The 19992-nt window shown below is 37.7% G+C and overlaps 1 protein-coding gene across 3 annotated transcripts in view; it reads left to right on the top strand.

The window, feature by feature from the left end:
• NLK (nemo like kinase) overlaps window positions 1-19992 on the top strand; it is a 159448-nt gene that overhangs the window by 109336 nt on the left and 30120 nt on the right. For all 3 annotated transcript variants that reach the window (XR_008621813.2, XM_008965087.6, XM_003812658.7), the window contains exons 4-7: window positions 5777-5883; window positions 8164-8249; window positions 13088-13297; window positions 16991-17092. Coding sequence is in view for 2 of the 3 variants with exons in the window: in XM_008965087.6 (XP_008963335.1) it covers window positions 5777-5883; window positions 8164-8249; window positions 13088-13297; window positions 16991-17092 (505 nt within the window). In the remaining variant the exon portion in view is untranslated. The remainder of the gene's footprint in view (window positions 1-5776; window positions 5884-8163; window positions 8250-13087; window positions 13298-16990; window positions 17093-19992) is intronic.

Below are 19992 nucleotides of genomic sequence, written 5' to 3'. Positions count from 1 at the left end.
AATACCATTTGACCCAGCGATCCCATTACTGGTTATATACCCAAAGGATTATAAATCATACAGCTATAAAGACATATGCACACGTATGTTTATTGTGGCCCTATTCACAATAGCAAAAGACTTGGAACCAACCCAATGTCCATCAGTGATAGACTGGATTAAGAAAATGTGGCACATATACACCATGGAATATTATGCAGCCATAAAAAAGGATGAGTTCATGTCCTTTGCAGGGCCATGGATGAAGCTGGAAACCATCATTCTCAGCAAACTATCACAAGGGCAGAAAACCAAACACCGCATATTCTCACTCATAGGTGGGAATTGAACAATGAGAACACTTGAACATAGGGCAGGGAACATCACACATCAGGGCCTGTCGGGGGGTGGGGGGCTGGGGGTGGGATAGCATTAGAAGAAATACCTAATGTGAATGATGATTTGATGGGCGCAGCAAACCAACATGGCTCATGTATACCTATGTAACCCGCATGTTGTGCACATGTACCCTAGAACTTAAAGTATTAAAAGAATAATGTATATAATACCAGTTTTATTTTAAATATACATGTATGTACCCATGCAGATTATTTTCATCAAAATGTTCTAAATTCACCCAAAGAGGTAGAATTCTGGATATTTTTAATATTCTTGCATTTTTTTATAATTTCCATTTTCTACAATGAAGTTTAAGGAAATTTTCAAAATATACAAAAATATATACAAAATATGCAAAAATATATACAAAAATATAAGAGCCAGTAGTATATAAGTATATAACTTACGTACCTCATCCTCAGCTTTAACAATATTAATCATTTTGCCAATCTCATTTCCTCTATTCTTTTTTATTGAGGGGAAGGGAAAGGAGGGCTGGAGTATTTTAAAGTAGATAACCAAACATCACATTATTCCACCTATAAATACTTAAATGTGAATTTCTAACAGATAAGTACCTTGAAAACAACAATTATGCCATTATCACACCTAATAAAATTAGCTAATTCCTTAATATCTGTTGTCTGATTGCCTCAAGAGTCACTTTTTGAATAAGGATCTAAACAAAGTTCACACGTATGTATGGTTATTATGTCTCTTGAGTCTCTTATCCCAAACATTTCTGCCTGCCCTTCACCCCGCAACACACACTTTTTTTGTGGGAGGGGGAGGGGGATGGTCATTGATTTGTTAGATAAATTTTTCCTGAAGAATGATCCACGTTGTGTGTTTAGTAGATTGCTTCTTCATAATGTCTTGTTTTTTAATTCCACATATTTCTAGTTAACTGGTCATTAGAGCTAGATGATTGATTACATTCAAATTAAGTTTTTTGGGACATGAATACTTCTAGGCAGTGGTGTGCATATCACAAACATAATATTCTTGTTCCACATTAAATTATGCTAAGATTGAGTGGTGGATTGAAGTGATGTCAGTCTCACACTCATCCTTTTCAAGTGGTTTTACCAGCCATCGATGGTGCCTAGCTCCAGAGATTGCAAAACCGTGGTTTTTTTTCTAATTCTGTAATTGTTTCTGCATTTATTGGTTGAAATTATTCTATAAAGAACATAGTGAACATTTAGTCTATTTTGTGATCGTTGTGGGGGGTTTTGTTTGTTTTTGAGACAGGGTCTCACTCTGTCACCCAGGCTGGAGTGCAGTGGCAAGATCAGGGCTCACTGCAACCCCTGCCTCCCAGGCTCAAGTGATCCTCCCACCTCAGCCTCCTGAGTAGCTGGGACTACCAGCAAATGCCACAATGCTCACCTATTTCTTTAAAAAAAAATTTTTTTTTTAAGACAAAGTCTTGCTCTGTCACCCAGGCTGGAGTGCAGTGGTGCGATCTCAGCTCACTGCAACCTCTGCCTCCTGTGTTAAAGTTGTTCTCCTGCCTCAGCCTCCAAGTAACTGGGACTATAGGCACATGCCACCACCCCAGCTAATTTTTGTATTTTTCGTAGAGATGGGGTTTCACCATGTTGGCCAGGCTCGTCTCAAACTTCTGACCTCAAGTGATCCACCTGCCTCGGCCTCCCAAAGTGTTGGGATTACAGATGTGAGCCACCGCACCCGGCCTATTTCTTAAACTTTTTATAGAGATGGGATTTCTCCATGTTGCCCAGGCTGGTCTCAAACTCCTGGGCTCAAGCAGTCCACCCTCCTGGGCCTCCCAAAGTGCTGGGGTTACAGGCATGAGCCACCACACCTGGCCTACTTTATTAGAGTTTTTAAAAATGTTACTTAAAAAAAAGAATAAGAAGATAAATCCAAAATTGCATAGAACCATTGAAGCAATTTTAGACATGATCAGATCTAAAATCTTCACTACTATGTAACCGTAGGTAGGTTGTCTTCTGTTAACGTCAATTTCTTTATCTAAATTTAGGGTACCACTACATACCTTGTAGAGTTACCATGAAAATTAGATGAGATTATATATTTAAAATACTTAGTAGAGTACCTAGTACCTAGCAGGTGCTCAATATACATTCATTCATCAAATATTTATAGGGACCTACTATGTGCAGACACTATTCTAAGAGTTTAGGATAAATTTGTGAACAAAGCAGACAACCCTTGCCTTTATGGTGCAGGCTTGGCAATACAGACAGAGAATAAACATAAGGAAATTATAGGATAATAACTACTAAGGGAAGAAGAAAAAGTAAAGCTGTGCAAGGTGATAGCAAATGGATAGGGAGTACAGGTTGTTACACAAACCTAGATGGTATAGCCTATTACACACCTAAGCTGTATGGTATAACCTATTCCTCTTAGGCTACAAACCTGTACAACTGTACAACATGTTACCGTACTGAATACTGTAGGCAGCTTTAATACAATAATAAGTATTTGTATATCTAAACGTATCTGAACATAGAAAAGGTACAGTAAAAATATGATATAAAAGATAAAAATGGTACACCTGTATAGGGCACTTAACACGAATGGAGCTTGCAAGACTGGAAGTTGCTCTGGGTGTGTCAGTGAGTGGTGAGTGAATTTGAAAGCCTAGAACATTACTGTGCATTACTATAGACTTTATAAACTCTGTGCTCTTAAGCTACACTAAGTTTATTTTTTTAAGTTTCTTTAATATAAATTAACCCTAGCTTACTGTAATTTTTTTACTTTCGAAACTTTTTAATTTTGTTAAATATTTTACTCTTTTGTAATAACACTTAGCGTAAAACACAAGGACATTGTACAGCTGTACAAAAATTTTTTTTTCTTATTTATTTATTTTTTCTCACTCTGTTGCCTAGGCTGGATTGCAGTGGTGCAATCATGGCTCACTGCAACCTTGACCTCCCAGGGTCAAGTAATCCTTCCACCTCAGTGTCCTCAGTAACTGCTAGGACTACAGGCGCAAGCCACCACACCTGGCTAAGTTTTTTGTAGAGTTGAGGTCTGAGTTGCTTTTTTACTTTTTAAAATAAGACACAAACATATACATTAGCCTAAGCCTACACAGGGTTAGTCACCAAGACACCCCTAGGCAATACAATAGGAATTTTCAGCACTGTTACAGTCTGTGGGACCACCTTTATACATGTGGTCCATCATCAACGAAACATCATTATATAATGTCTGACTGTAGTGTCAGAGTGGTTGAGGTAGGCCTCATTTGAAAGATAAAATTTGAGCAAAACCACAAAGGACGTGAAAGAGTTAACCAAATAGATGTCAGGAAGTACAGTCCATGCAGAGGGAATAGCTAAGGCCTAAGGTTGGAGTGTATCTAGCATGTTCAGAGAATATCCAGGAAGAAAGCAATAGAAGAGGTCAGAGAAGGAAGAAGGCCAAATGATTTATGGCCTGTGAGACCATTTTAAGGACTGGCTTTTACTCTTAAATGAAATGGAAAGCTTTTGCAGAAAAGTGACATAATTTGGCCTTCATCCTAAAAGATCATCCTGTGAAATGCATCCAGTTTTGGATGAATTGATGGATGGAAAGAGCAATGGATAGATGTGTGACAAAGCAAATATAGCAAAATATTCAGTGTAGATTCTAGGTGGTAAGTGTGTATATGGGTCATCTCTGCGTAATTTTCTGTGTTTGAAAAATAAGAAAAAGTTGAATAAAAACTATTAAAAACTATAACCCTGATGTCGTTATTTAACTCTTCATCATTTTATAGAATAATTTTAACATGTCACTGAAAACTGTCCTGTAAGTGAATCCCACATGCCAAATATCATTTTCTCATTAACTTTCATTATGAAGTAGAATATATTTCTTTGGAAAGAATCTGAGTGATAAAACCTAAGATTAAAATATCTAAGAATGTAAAAGGCTTAAAAATTATATTTTCTATATAATAAAGTAAATGTCAGTATATAGGCAAAATAAAAAATATAACAGTAAAAAAAATTATCCTGGCTGCTGTTTTAGAAATCTAGCAGTCTTGGGCCAGAGTAGTAACAGTGGATATAAGAAGTGGCCTTAATTCTGACTAAATTTTGAAGGATTTCTGATGAATTGGACGTATGGTGAAAGAGAAACGGGGAGTAAAGGATAACTCCTTGATGTGGTTTGTGGTGCAAGCAACTAAGAAAGATTTGGACAGTTTTGGACTTGTTAGTTTGAAATGTCAATTAGGTATCCAGGGGAAATAAGTAGGCAGTTTGATATACCAGTCTGCACTTAAGGAAAGAAGATTAACTAGAGAGAGAAATTTGGCAGTCAGCAGCATGGATGTTATTTAAAGGCATGGCACTGGATCTGAGTATCCACGAGTGTGGATAGGGAAGAGGAGTGAGGACCAGCAGCCATGGGGCATTTCAACGTACAATGATTGAAGGAGACTAAAGCGATTTGGAAAAAATGTCTCGAGGAGGAGGGAGTTTGAAAACAATTGAAAAACAATTTTTAGTTGTTTTGTCAAAGGCTATTATTATCAGTTCTCCTCCCTGTTCCCAAGTTATCCCCTTTCCTACTTGTTTTTGCTGAAACATTAAATTAGAAATTGCCTTAAGAAAACTTAATACTTAAATTATAAGATTTACCATACTTTTGCTTCCCTAATGTATCTAACACGTGCTTCACAAGAGTCTTGAATTCCATATCTCCATGGCTCCCCAGGCTCCAGCCTTTAATCATCGGCCATGTGTCCATTCAGCAAAACCCTAGTTTTGTGTCCATTCAGCAAAACCTATACAGAGTACAACGTATAGGAAGCTCGCTCGAAATCTAGTGGTGATGGTGGGGAGGGGTGTTTCATAAATATATACAAAGTTAAATAATAAAGGAACTAAATTACTAAGATTGTGGAGAGACTTAACTAATTATTTTACATGTGTTTAGGAATACCATATTTTATAATGTAACAAGCCATGGCCCTTGGATAGGTTGTGATCTTTTCCATTGGTGTCATGGTGGCCTAAGATGAGATCACCAATCCCCATTTGTTTGGATTCAAAGGACATTCCTGTAATATGTCTAAGTAGAGCTTAAGACTATTTGGTCGTCATACTTTTCCTGGCCTGGCTGTTATTTAAAATGTTTACCTTTGGTTTTCTCTTTGATAATGCTGATTATAAGGAAATCATTTGGTCGTTTACTTCTGCTGACTTTTAAACATGTAAGTTCTTTTGATTTTAGTAGTGTTTTGTGAGGGCTGGAATTCTCACCTCTGTCACGCTGTCTAGAAGCTTTCTTTCCCCACTTTTCCAGCCTTGAGAATGGAAGTTATTTTTTAGATCTGGTCACCACTTTGAGGGGGTAGGGGACTGAATTCGTCGAACTCTCCTTAACTTAAAACTTCAAGATATGTTGTCACAGAATTGATGCAGAGTGACCTACATAAAATTATCGTCTCTCCTCAACCACTCAGCTCAGATCATGTCAAAGTTTTTCTTTATCAGATTTTGCGAGGTAAGATTTCTTTATGAAGAAAAAGGTGCTGTCACACTGTAAATGAAACGTTTTGCTTCTCATTTAGACTTTAATCCGATCTTCCAAGGTTTTCTTCTTCTCTAAAGACTTTTTTCTTCTGACCAAAGCATATTTTATAATTTCTATATTTAATGTTAAAGAGGAAGCTTTTTAGGGTTGCCAAATAGTTCTTGTTTTCAGTGATGAAAGAGAAAGCCCTGTCAAATTCATTAGGCAGTTGAGTGGGCTAATCTAGGTGAATAAGCAGAATGGTTTGTCACAAGTTCACAAAACAGCCTTTAGTTTTCAACGGAATAGGAATATGTGGCATCAGACGACTAAAGTGAAAAGTGACTATATCCCCTATGGATGACGTCCATCCTCCAAGCCAACAGTAGGTGGGCCTGTCTGAGTATTGGCTGGCATACCTGAAGCCAACTCCAGAGAAACAAAATGACCCTTAAAACCAAAGTAGATTGGGAAGACCAATAAACAGAGCCAGCTAAATTCTAGACTAGCTCATTAAAGAGCACAGACTTGACTGAGAAAGGATTTGGGCCAACATTATTGACACTTCTTCTGGCCATCAAGTATGTCCATGAGAATTTTGCCATTACAAGTAGAGAATTGCTTAAACCTGAAACAGCTTTCTTACCTAGTAAGTAAAATACTTTCCCCCTGCCCCAGAATTCATAGAATTAAGAGATTCTTTATAGGGATTGAAAAATAAATGCCAAAAGGATGAAAACACATAAGCAATTTTTTTTTCAGACAGAGTCTCTCTCTGTCTCCTAGGCTAGAGTGCAGTGGTGCGATCTCAGCTCACTGCAAGCTTCGCCTCCCAGGTTCATGCCATTCTCCTGCCTCAGCCTCCCGAGTAGCTGGGACTACAGGTGCCCGCCACCACGCCCAGCTAATTTTTTGTATTTTTAGTAGAGGCAGGGTTTCACCGTATTAGCCAGGATGATCTTGATCTCCCGACCTCGTGATCCTCCTGCCTCGGCCTCCCAAAGTGCTGGGATTACAGGCGTGAGCCACTGCGCCCAGCCACATAAGCAATATTAAAACTAAAAAACTCACCTCCAGGCCAGGCATGGTGATTCATGCCTGTAATCCCAGCGCTTTGGGATGCTGAGGCGGGCAGATCATCTGAGGTCAGGAATTCAAGACCAGCCTGGCCAACATGGCAAAACTCCATCTCTACTTTAAAAAAATACAAAACTTAGCCGGGCATGGTGGCACTCGCCTGTAGTCTCAGCTACTTGGGAGGCTGAGGCAGGAGAATCGAGTGAACCCAGGAGGTGGAGGCTGCAGGGAGCCAAGATCGCGTCACTGCACTCCATCCTGGGCAACAGAGTGAGACGCCGTCTCAAAAAAAACAAAAACGTTCACCTCTAAGATTTGTTCATATTCTATGGTAGGGGAAAATGGGGAAGATATTGGCTCTTTTTGTACTTGTGAAAAATGTGATTTGCTACATTTTATCCAAAAAAGACTCAGCCCATTAGCCGGATATGGTGGTACATGCCCGTAGTTCCCACTTCTCAGGAGGCTGAGATGGGAGCATGGCTTGAGCCAGGAAGGTCGAGGCTTCAGTGAGCTGTGATCATACCACCGCACTCCTGCCTAGGTTACAGAGTGAGACCCTGTCTCAAAAAAAAAAAAGAAAGAAAAGAAAAAAAGAAAAACGCACACAAAAAGGACTCAACCTTGAGGCTGGGACCTTTAGCAGTACTGAAAGAAGACACTGGTCTTCTAAGATTTCACAAATATTTTTAAAGTGGTTCATTACCCTCTTGATTCTGAGCGGTAAAGAATACTACTGACAGTGTGGGCAAGTTCCTGAATTTTGTTCTATCAGTGAAACATCTGTCCTGGGAAAGGCTCCCTGTAGTAATGGAAACTGTTTTGTTGGAGCAGGCTCCGAGTTGCAGGTTAAGAGTATCAATAGCAGCAGTCCAATAGCCACACTGACTAGCAATCTAAGGTTATTAGTATGGTCTTAACTCGAGTGCCTAAGAAGCTTATCTGTATTTAAACCTACATAATTGTTTAAATTATAGACATTATCTCTAGACTTTGCAAACCTTTGGTGACATTTTATTTTACTGTAGCAAAATTACGGTATTTTGAGGTGGGACTAGCTTTTAATAATGTTCATTATGCAGTTATTTAGGGAACAGTTTTAAATCCTCTACTGTTTTCTTCCAAGGTTTTTTTAAATTATTGGTTGAGTAAAAGGAATTAAATATCTGCAATTAAATCTGTTTGTTATTTCAGGTTTGAAATATCTCCATTCAGCTGGCATTTTACATCGAGACATTAAGCCAGGGAATCTCCTTGTGAACAGCAACTGTGTTCTAAAGGTAGCTTTTCAGTTTATTTAAATACCTGGGAAAAATCAGAATGTCAGGGCAGGTTTAAGAACAACATATTTTTGTGAAAGAAAGAAGTTCATTTCCATTACTTTACCAAAAGTTAACCCAGTTTTCTCCATATCACTACTCATAGTCATAGTAATAATTTGTAGTCCTGCCTCATGTTCTTTTCATGATATTTGGCCTATGTTTTAGAAACACTGAAATTGGAATTGTAGTGTAACTAGAAAGAAGAATAGACAAGGTGACTCCTTTACAGCTTGTTCCATTATTAAAAGAAGCGCATATCAGAAGAAATATTAGAACAGCAAGCATCTGTTTATATAAGAGAATGAAGTGTGACTTTTAGGAAGACCATTTACATTTTTACACAGCTAACATATCTATATGCTGTTTGACCAAGGTAGCAAAGTAAGAAGTAGAAACATATTTAAAAGGGATAGTGCTGGCCAGACACGGTGGCTCATGCCTGTAATTCCAGCATTTTGGGAGGCTGAGGCAGGCAGATTGCTTGAGCCCAGGAGTTCAAGACCAGCCTGGGCAATGCAGCAAAACCCCATCTCAATAAAAAATTCAAAAATTAGCTAGGTGTGGTTGCACATGCCTGTAGTTCCAGCTACTCAGAAGGCTGAGATGGGAGGATCACCTGGGCCCAGAGCGTGAAGGCTGCAGTGAGCTGTGATCACACCACTGCACTTCCACCTAGGTGACAGAGTGAGACCCTGTCTCAAAAAAAAAAAAAAAAAAAAAGTGAAAATGCCAAACCAGAAAAGGGTAATATGCATCTATCCAATGTATTTCCATAATGTATAGTAGCCAATTCTTAATTATTCCTCTGAAGAGGAATTGATTACAGAATTATATTTAGTAGTTCCAAAATTTCAAGTCATCAGTTTCAGTTTTACTTCTCTTCCCTAGTACAGCCATTGTCTTTCATTTAAAAAGGGGCTTGCAAATAGCAAAGTCCACATATTTGTATTTCCCTACCTCTAATACAGATGTGTATTGGCAGAACTCTTGAATAGAGAGAGGTCCACTATATTTTTCCTCATAATAGAAATTGGAAATAAGGGCCTTTAACTGCTATATTTGAAAAGAAAAATAAATTTTTAAAATGTTACCCACTTTAAAAGTAATCAAGACTATCATTATTACTTAGGTTGCTGGCGGTTAAACTAAGTAATAAAACCAAGTGTATAAATAAAATTCATTTTTTATTTTAAATGATTTCTCTGAACTGTAGGTCAGTTCTCTTGAAAAGCTGGTGGATTATACTGCTTATGAATGAAAATTCTCCCTTCATTATAGCCTTGAAGAACCCTCACCCTTATTTTAACTCAAGAAAGATGAAAACCTATTTTTCATATTTTCCCTAAAAATAGCTGATGTTGTAATTCAGTCTTTTGTTTCCACAGAGAAGTTAATTGCCACCAAAATCTACTAAAGTATTCCTTCTATAGGTTATTGAGTTTTTCCTGCCACCTTTTCACTTTTTAAAGAGAACTTGCAACCTATCCCCATAATCGTTTTTTAATTAAAAAAAAATTTAAACCTTATAGTTAGAAATTTTTTTGTCCTATTCATACCTAATCAATCTTATGACAGTTTAAGCCAATTTCTTCTTATTTTGGTTTTTGATTGGAAGACCTCACACAGGATTTTGTGCAGGACCTGTCATGTTTGATGCCATTAACTGCTTGAAGTTCATTTTCCAAATTGTCTGTTATGGTTTTATAACCTTGGACTGTATGAATGGGCAACTAAAGGAAAATGCCATTTGTGAATACACAACACACAAATCAGAACAAACAAATTTTGCTCCACTCCTTTGACTCATCTTATGGGCCTACTTTTAAAAAGCCAGAATAGAGTCTAGGCTATAGACACTAGTTCTTTCTTCTCAAACATACAAATTCATTGAAGATCATTATAACAAAATATTTTTTAAAAATCAGTATCCTTCCATATCGTGAATGTATTTTGTTTCCTATTAAGCACAAGATGGATAATTTTGCTGGAATTTTTTTAGTTATCTGATCATGTAAGCTTCCTATTTTGGACTCAGGTTGTCTTCCAAATAAGTTGCTAAAAATGACGAAATCATACTGATGTTTTTAATAAGGGATTTGCTTTATAACAGAAGGCCTTTTTTTGTTGGGTGGGTGGTTGGTTGGTTTTTCTCATATAAATATGAGAAAAAAATTATGTTCTTTCCTTTTGTTGGTTTGGTTTTTAAAAATATCCTCAAGAGTCATGGCCAAGTAATAGAGTTTTTAAAATATTATATGTTATTTTGGCCGGGCGCAGTGGCTCACGCCTGTAATCCCAGCACTGGGAGGCTGAGGTGGGCAGATCACTTGAGGCCAGGAACTTGAGACCAGCCTGGCCAACATGGCAAAACCCTGTCTCTACTAAAAATACAAAAATTAGCCAGGCGTGGTGGCGCATGCCACTAGTCCCAGCTGCTCAGGAGGCAGAGACACGAGAATCACTTGAACCTGAGAGGCAGACGTTGCAGTGAGCCGACATCATGTCAGTGCACTTCAGTCTGGGTGACAGAGTGAGACTGTCTCAAAAAAAAAAAAAAATATATATATATACACATATATGTTATTTGAACATATTTGATGAACTCGGGCTTTTGTTGTTATGTTATATGGTTTATCTGTATAGTATGGAAAATTTTCCTGCTTTCTTAAGTTGTAAAGATGGTGGCTTCATACTGATTCATTCCCACATACACATCTGAATTCATTTGATGTAACCAGACATAGTAGATTCAAATCAGAAAGAGGGGATTGCCAAAAATTGGGGGATAAATTTTGTTTTCTTTAGAACGGGGTTTTCAGATTTTCTTTTTAAGCTGCCGGAACTCTTTTTCAAATAAAATCTTATTTGGGGACTTCAATTTAGAAAACAGATTTAAAATCGTATTTTATCACTTGCAATGTTGTGACTTGTAATCAGTGAGAACACTGGAGCTTAGATGGCCATTACTATCTGATCTCATCCTCAGTGCTCCTAGTTGTGTTTTGATTGCCCAATATCAAGAAAATTTTAATTCCTAAAGATAGGTAGTAGTTGCTGGTGGTGGCACGGCTGCTGTTTATTAATAGCTCACCTTGTAACCCTCAGCGTACTTTTCAGTTGAGCAGAAATAGCAAGAAAAGATTTATTTCTAAGTTTGTATAGAAGTTAACCTGTCTTTATTATTTATTGCTGTATCTCCAGATTCTAACATACAGTCTGTAATATAACAAGTACTAACTGAAATATTTATGGCATGAAGAAATGAATGAACCCCATAGCATTAGTATTCTACCATATACTGCATTTTAACGTATTTATACATTTGAGTATGAATTTGTATTTTAAATAGATAGGTACATGTGAAGTTTGGATATAATATTCATGGAATGCCTAAAGTCAGAACTAGATTCAACTGGAGTCAGTTTGAAACCCATTGCTTTAAAGAAATTCATATATATTTCATAAAGACGACAGACACAGTCTCAGCTAAGGAGACCTTCAAGATACACCCCTTTATCTTATGATATCTTCCTCTATAAACTAGTCTTGAAAGTAGTTGGTTTTGTGGGGGTTTTTAAATTTTTTTTAAAGATAGGGTCTCAATCTCACTCTGTCTCCCAGGCTGGAGTGCAGTGGCACAGTAATAGCTCACTGTAGCCTCAAACTCCTGGGCTCAAGCAGTCCTCCCACCTCAGCCTCCAGAGTAGCCGGGACTACAGGTGCACACCACCACGCCCAGCTTTTTTTTTTTTTTAATTGTTTGTAGAGTTGAGATCTTGTTATGTTGTCCAGCCTGGTCTTAAACTCCTGATCTCTCAAGCAGTCCTCTTAATCCCTGGGATTACGGGCATGAGCCACTGTGCCTGGCCAACAGTTGGTCTCTAAATCAAACCTACAAGTATGCATTTGGCCAGGTGCAGTAGCTCACGCCTGTTATCCCAGCACTTTGGGAGGCCAAGGCAAGCAGATTGCTTGAACCCAGGAGTTCAAGACCAGCCTGGGCAACATGGCAAAACCTCATCCCTACAAAAAAAAAAAAAAAAACCCACAAAAATTAGCCAGGTGTGGTACCACATGCCTGTAGTCCCAGCTACTCAGGAGACTGAGGTGAGAGGAGCCTCAGATCGATCACGCCACTGCACTCCAGCCAGGGAGACAGAGTGAGACCCTGTCTAAAAAAATAAATAAAGTCGTTTACGTTCACCTAGTTTTTTTTGCTTTGATTATCAACTGAAAACAGACATGTTTTTATTGATAAAGATGAGAAGAATATTTTTAAGAAAATGATGTAAGTTTGAGACTTTTTTCCTCTCTTAACCAAATAAAACCAGATTGTATATTGACATAAATATACTATACCTATATCATTAAAAATGTTCCAGAGTGGCCGGGCGCAGTGGCTCACACCTGTAATCCCAGCACTTTGGGAGGCCAAGGCAGATGGATCACCTGAGGTCAGGAGTTTGAGACCAGCCTGGCCAAGATGGTGAAACCCCTTCTCTACTAAATAATACAAAAAAAAAAAAAAAAATTAGCCAGGCGTGGTGGTAGGCACCTGTAGTCCCAGCTATTCGGGAGGCTGAGGCAGAAGAATCCCTTGAACCCAGGAAGCAGAGGTTGCAGTGAGCTGAGATTGCGCCACTGCACTCCAGCCTGGGTGACAGAGTGAGACTCCATCTCAAAAAAAAAAAAAAAAAAAAGTTTCAAAGTTCAGTGCCCTATCAAAATTTTGATGTTTTGTTTTACTCTTTCATTTGTATTTGCTTGACAATGTTCTGATTGCCTTTTCTATCTAGATTTGTGATTTTGGATTGGCCAGAGTGGAAGAATTAGATGAATCCCGTCATATGACTCAGGAAGTTGTTACTCAGTATTATCGGGCTCCAGAAATCCTGATGGGCAGCCGTCATTACAGCAATGCTATTGACATCTGGTCTGTGGGATGTATCTTTGCAGAACTACTAGGACGAAGAATATTGTTTCAGGCACAGAGTCCCATTCAGCAGGTATGATTTCAATTTAAGGCTTTAGTTTCAATTCTATTGCAGATTTGAAGGAAAATCCATCTTGCACATGTGTCTTGGGCTTATTCATTATACTGTCTAATTTGCTTTTAGGAAATTCAGGTTCACTTAAAATTCAGAAAGTTATAAAGTTGAAGATTACAAAGAGATTTATTTTGTAACTTATGAGCCTTTAGAGGGAGTATTGAGTTTATTTATGTATTTATTTATTATTATTATTATTTTTTGAGACGGAGTTTTGCTCTTGTTGCCCAGGCTGGAGTGCAATGGTGCCATCTTGGCTCACTGCAACCTCCACCTGCCAGGTTCAAGCGATTCTACTGCCTCAGCCTCCCAAGTAGCTGGGATTACAGGCACGCTCCACCACACCTGGCTAGTTTTTGTATTTTTAGTAGAGACAGGGTTTTGCTGTATTGGCCAGGCTAGTCTCGAACTCCTGACCTCAGGTGATCCACCTGAGGTCTTCAGTTGTTAGAAGGCCTCTCTTCCTTCTAAGTGGATGGCTCTGACTTGAAAATGTATTGGTGACTTAATGTACTTACACTTTGTGCTTAGAATATAAATTTTTAGTGTGTTGATTTCTTGAAATCTGAACATTTAGGAAAATTTCTAACCTTTATTATTGGACTAAAATATCTAAATATGGCAGAGAACATCAGGAGATGATTAAAATATAATTTCCTCAGAGAATCCTTTAGAAGCCATTCATGTTACTTGAATTGTCTTTAAAGCTAATTATTCACTAATACACATATTGACATAATTACTGGGTATTTTTTATTAATTTGCTTGCATGAAAATAATGTAGTAACTATGAGCTCAGGCTGTGAAATCAGATTGGTGGGTTCAAATCCTAGCTGCACCTCTTATGTTAAATCTTGGGTAAGTTACTTAACCTCTCTGTTCCTTTTTTTTTGCTTCTTCTTCTTTTTTTTTTTTTTGGCCCCTAAACCTGTTCTGAGGATTGTTGTACAATGAAGTAGGAAAGCTGAAAATGGGGCCTGGCACATAGTAAGCACTCTGTAAATGTTTGCAATTACGATGGTGGTAGTGTGCCAGGACTCTAGGGATACAGCAGTAAATAAGACGGCATTGTTCTTAACCTTTGTGAAACTTTTACATGAGACAAAAATAAATATGCAAATAAATATGATTCCAAGTAATGGAAGTTCCATAAAGAAAAATGTAGCCAGGTTAGGGACAGACAATGGTGGCAGAGCAGAGCAGGCACTAAAGGATTCTCTGAGGATATAACATTTCACCCACATAAAATAAGGCAGTAAGATGCTGGAGAAGTGTTCCAAGAAGAGGGACAACCACCATAACAAAGCCCCTGAGGCAGGAACAAGCATGGCATGTTGGAGGGAAGGTATGTGATGGAAGACGCTGTAGGAAATGAGGTCAGAAAGTGAGAAAGAACCTGGCCATGGTGACATGATAAAGCCTTAAGATTTTATTCTAAGTGTGATAGAAAACTTAAATGAAGGTTTTGACCAAAGGAATACTAAGATTTGATTGATGACATTTTAAAAGATCACACTGACTACTGTGTCTTTGTAAATAATTAATGCACTTGACCAGACAGAATTATTTCTTTTATGCTTTTTCTACAAAGAATTTTTACCTAATATGTTAGAAACTATATCTGCTTTTATCAACATTTAATTTTTTCTATGCTATACGTTTGAACTGTCTTTTTTAAAGTTTACATCTTAAAAATTGATTCTGGTGTTAAAAAAATTATGTACATATAATACTTAATCTAATGTTGGGTACTTTTGACAATATTCACTTTTCAATTTCTTCAGAAAGTAAAGTTTAACAGACTTAACCTGTAAGACTATCATATCTGGACATAAGCTGTCATAAAATGGATGTGACTACTACCTTGCATACAGAAAAGCTTAAGTAAAAAATAATAAGGAAGTATTCAAATCCTATATATGGAACAAGAATCTTGAATTGCTGCTGCAAAAAATATGTGAGGGAAAGTGTGAAGCAACTGGACTGGAGTTCAGATATCCCTTTGCTAGAGAAATACATAGATCTTCAGTTTGGCAGTCTGACATAGCCACTGCAGGAGAATTCATGTCTGTCTAATTGTTGGTGTGTGTTGGGGTGAGAAATGAAGATCTAAAATAGGAAAAGGCTCTAACTTCTAATGGAAGTCATTATTTCCTGTTGTATTTTCTCTGTATCTTTGAGATTTAATTACCCTGGTACTAGCAGACATCATAAAAGTGTTTCTCATGTATGGATCTGACCCGTTTTAGACAACTTTCTGAATGTTTCAGTTTGTTTTTATAAGCTAGTCATTTCCTTCTGCCTTTAGTGTGGTTGTTAGAGATCCAAAAGTATCACCTACACACTTTTCCCAAAAAGCTTTGTATAGAGATCTTTATTTCTGTGGAAAGCAAGCTTCTCAAGTATCTCCATTAACCTGTAGGGTGTTGATGCTGATGGCTACCCCATGGTTTAGATAAGTGCAGAAAATAGTGCTTTATATTCGGCAAGCCCAGAACCAGGAAAAGAAGTGTTCTCTAGGTAAGAATTTCCCATCCTGGAAGGATCCAAATGAAATGTTATTGCTAATTAGGTTATGAAGTTAGAACAATTGTGACACTACAGAAAATTGGTAAGATAGTTTGCTACCCAAAGACTTGTTTGCAAGAAGACTGTTTTATTGGTCTCTTTTATTGTGTCCAGCTAGCTAAATGTGGTCTTATGTGGTGTCATATTTTTCTAAGTGTCACAGTTTTCTGCCAGTGTAAGAGATTTCTAGCATGACTAGAATGTAAAGGATGTGTACTGGCCCCAGCATGGAGAGCTTAGCTTTCATTTCAGGTGTGAATATTTTCAGTATTAAATCACAGGTGTCTGATTTGTGGATTAGCACCTTGGTGAGCCTGAATCCATTTGAAGCATCAGAATCCATTCATTAACTGTTTGGAAAGAATAGTCATTAGGCATCAACAGAAGAGGAGTTCAACTTTGCAAAGATCTTAGATGCTATGGTATCAAGAAAACAGGACAGACATGCAGACTCCCAAATTGCTATAGCCTTAGAATGTCATGCTTATCAAAACATATTTTCTATATTTCTATCATATAAATAGGAACTTTTAAATAAATAAGTAGGAACTTTTAAATAATAGGATAAATAGGAACTATAATAGGATAAATAGGAATAGGATAAATAGAAATAGGATAAATAGGAATGGGATATATAGGATAATCCTATATATAATAAATAATATGATAAATAGGAATAGGATAGATAGGAACTTTTAAATAATAAATAGGAATAATAACAGGAATTTATTTAAATTCCTTTACATGAGGAATTTATTTAAATTCCTTTACATGAGGAATTTATTTAAATTCCTTTACATGAGGAATTTATTTAAATTCCTTTACATGAGGAATTTATTTAAATTCCTTTACATGAGGAATTTATTTAAATTCCTTTACATGAGGAATTTATTTATTATAAATTCCTAGAAATCTTTTTTAATAGGCCAGAAAGTGAAAGTAGGGGCTCCTGTCAGTTAATCTAGAGCTTGTCTTAAGGTTTTTTCCCCCAGATTTGGTCCACTTCTCTAAGGCTATGATTTAAGAGTAATGAAAAGTTATTTCCATGAGATTACTATCTATCTGTATTTTATTTCCTTGTAGTTGGATTTGATCACGGATCTGTTGGGCACACCATCACTGGAAGCAATGAGGACAGCTTGTGAAGGCGCTAAGGCACATATACTCAGGGGTCCTCATAAACAGGTGAGAGGAGGGGGGAATCTTTTTCTGGTAACCATCTGTTTGGGCAAGATTTCCCTTCCAATAGAGTAATCTATTAAGGATTTTTAAGCAAATGTATTATCTGTAGGATTTTTTTTTTTTAACATCAAGGTCCTAAGTAAGAAAATGTTCAATATTTGTCAAACTGAATAAAATCTCATTCCTAATGCCGTAGGAGAAAGTGCGTGTTTGTGTAGCTCCTTTGCTAATAGATGACCCTTGGCTTTGTGTGTCCTGATTTATTGGTGTCTATGGGAAAAATTACTGGAGATGGAGCTTTGACCTCAATGCCATAACCTACTACATGTATATCAAGATGTCCTTTCCAAATACTGAGCCAAAATACCTCGTATTTCTTATTCCAGCCAGGAATGTGAAGCTGTTGCTATTGCACTCTTGCCACTAACACAGAATCAGATGTGAACGTTGTTAGAAAAGAAGTATGAAGATAGATTGCCAGATTTGCACTCATCAGTATTACTTGCAACTAGCCAAGTCACTGCTGAGAAAGACAAAATGGTTTTTTATCTCCACCTGTTGATTTAGCAACAGTTTTTACAAGCACTTCCTTATCTCCTTTGGACAGAACAGCTTAATGATGTGAAGAGTGAATAAGGGGAATACTTTTCCTAGGAGCAACAAATTAAAACAGAACAGATAAGACTTGAACAGGATGACCCAGCAACAAATTTTCCTGAGTTTTGGTTTCTTTTGAATTGGACATTTAGATTATCTGATTGATGGTACCAAATGACAGAGTGAATTTGACACTCCTCCTCTCAAACTGTCAGCCAGACATTTGCAAAGGGAAGGTGGCAAAGGGAAGACCTCACCTTCCCTTTGCGGTTCTCTCTTTGTAATTCTAGTGTGACTCCAGAGCTTTTGTTGTCACAGGCATAAAGGGCAATGAGGTGTAAAGTGTGTTCTCTTCTAAAACCAGCCCAGGCTAGTAAATAGAGATGTATGCTTGTATGTTAAATAGCCCTCTGATGGTTACATGTTTCTGTTGCATTTGGTTTAGAACTGTAAAATAATATGAGGCCCTAACACCTTGAGAAGAGCACAGTAAGTCTTAACCTAGAGGAAAGTTCTATATTATAGAAGGAACTAACAAGATCTATTATGTTCCATTTATTGGCCAGCATCAGGAACATAAAACTAATTTACTAATGCCTCTTGGTAAATGTGTCCTTAGAAGTAGCAAAATAATTGTCCTCTTTCACTGACTTCATTAATTAGTAAATCTTGCCTGGTTCAAGGTAAACAATAATGAAGAGTGAAGAAGATCAGACACCCTTATGCTACCCTTCTGTCTCTAGAGGAGTTTTAACTGTTGTTAATGGTTGCTAGTTAATTAATCATCTGTGTCAAAGAGTTGCTAAACAGCAGCCTGAAGAACAAGGTTTCCTGAGGAGTTTCCTGTCTGCTGTCTAGATAGAACGGCTGGAAAATGTAACCTACTGCACCAAAAGTCACTGTGCACTGCTCTGAGCATTCCTGGCAATTGAGTACTTTTTCTGTGAAAATTTTAAAAATCTGTTAGTTGTAAAAACCTAAGACTTTCCATGAAATAAAAAAGGGTAAATATATTATTTTGTAAAGCAAAAGAAGAGGAAAGGAAAATCCAAAGTTCCACTATTATTTAACTAGTTAAATAGGTTGAGATGTCTAAACAAATCATTTCTTATATATTTTGCTATTAATTGGCCTCTTAACAGTAATCCCTTTGCTTATCACTGAGTTTAGTGATGACCTTAAGGGAGCACTGTGGTAAAAGTTAGGGGCAGCCCTTTCCAGTCTTGGTGTCGGCATATTTTGATTTTGAAGAGAAGACTGGTGGAGTGAAAACTAGTTAGGAGGCCATTTCCGCTTAATAGCTAGATGCACTTTGCAGAGATTTTAAAGTCTTTAAATGGCTTTTATCCACTGCTTGAAGTGGTCTCCTTAGGCAGATGTTCATGGTCTTTTAGCACTAATCCAGCTAGATGTGTATAAAGTTATACCAACAATACATAATTGAATGTAAATAAACCTAGCATATTGCCTGCTTCCACTTTTCCTCCAGTATGGAAATTCAGTTTTTGATCTATGTTTGCTAGTTGATCTTTATCATCGCTACTCTCATGAGATGTCAACAGGTTCTTGAAGCTCTTTACTTAAGCCACCAATCAGATTCTACCTTTTCACTTCCCACTCCCTGCCCACTCACCAACCACATGATGCATATCCTATGTGCCTCTTGTTGGCCTATTAGCAGCTGCCTGAAGGTATCGCCATTCATGTTATAGCTATTTACAGCTGAGGTTGGAAGACACCTACACACGATTATATTTGGTATGTAGCCACCTGGATTTTTTTTTTTTTTTTTTACTTTAAAAGATTAATTTGGTCTTTGGAATATACAATATAGCTTATGTTTTGGTACATCATGACTTTTCTGCAAAACGTATAGGGTTTAGCTTAGTGCTCTGCACAGGTTATGTACTCAATTTATAACCTCTGGACTGTAGTGATTAAGAGTGTAGTGTCAGCCGGGCGCGGCGGCTCACGCCTGTAATCCCAGCACTTTGGGAGGCGGAGGCAGGCGGATCACGAGGTCAGGAGATCGAGATCATCCTGGCTAACATGGTGAAACCCCGTCTCTACTAAAAAAATACAAAAAAAAAAAAAATTTAGCCAGGTGTGGTGGCAGGCGCCTGTAGTCCCAGCTACTCGGGAGGCGGCAGGAGAATGGCATGAACCCAGGAGGCAGAGCTTGCAGTGAGCCGAGATCACGCCACTGCACTCCAGCCTGGGCGACACAGCAAGACTTCGTCTCAAAAAAAAAAAAAAGAGTGTAGTGTCAATCTCAGTTTCACCATGTTGCACGTGTTTTGAATGGT

Source organism: Pan paniscus, chromosome 19, assembly GCF_029289425.2.
Source record: "Pan paniscus chromosome 19, NHGRI_mPanPan1-v2.0_pri, whole genome shotgun sequence".
NCBI lineage: Eukaryota > Metazoa > Chordata > Mammalia > Primates > Hominidae > Pan > Pan paniscus.
Note: the sequence above shows the minus strand (reverse complement) of the source record. Positions and strands in the feature narration are given on the sequence as shown.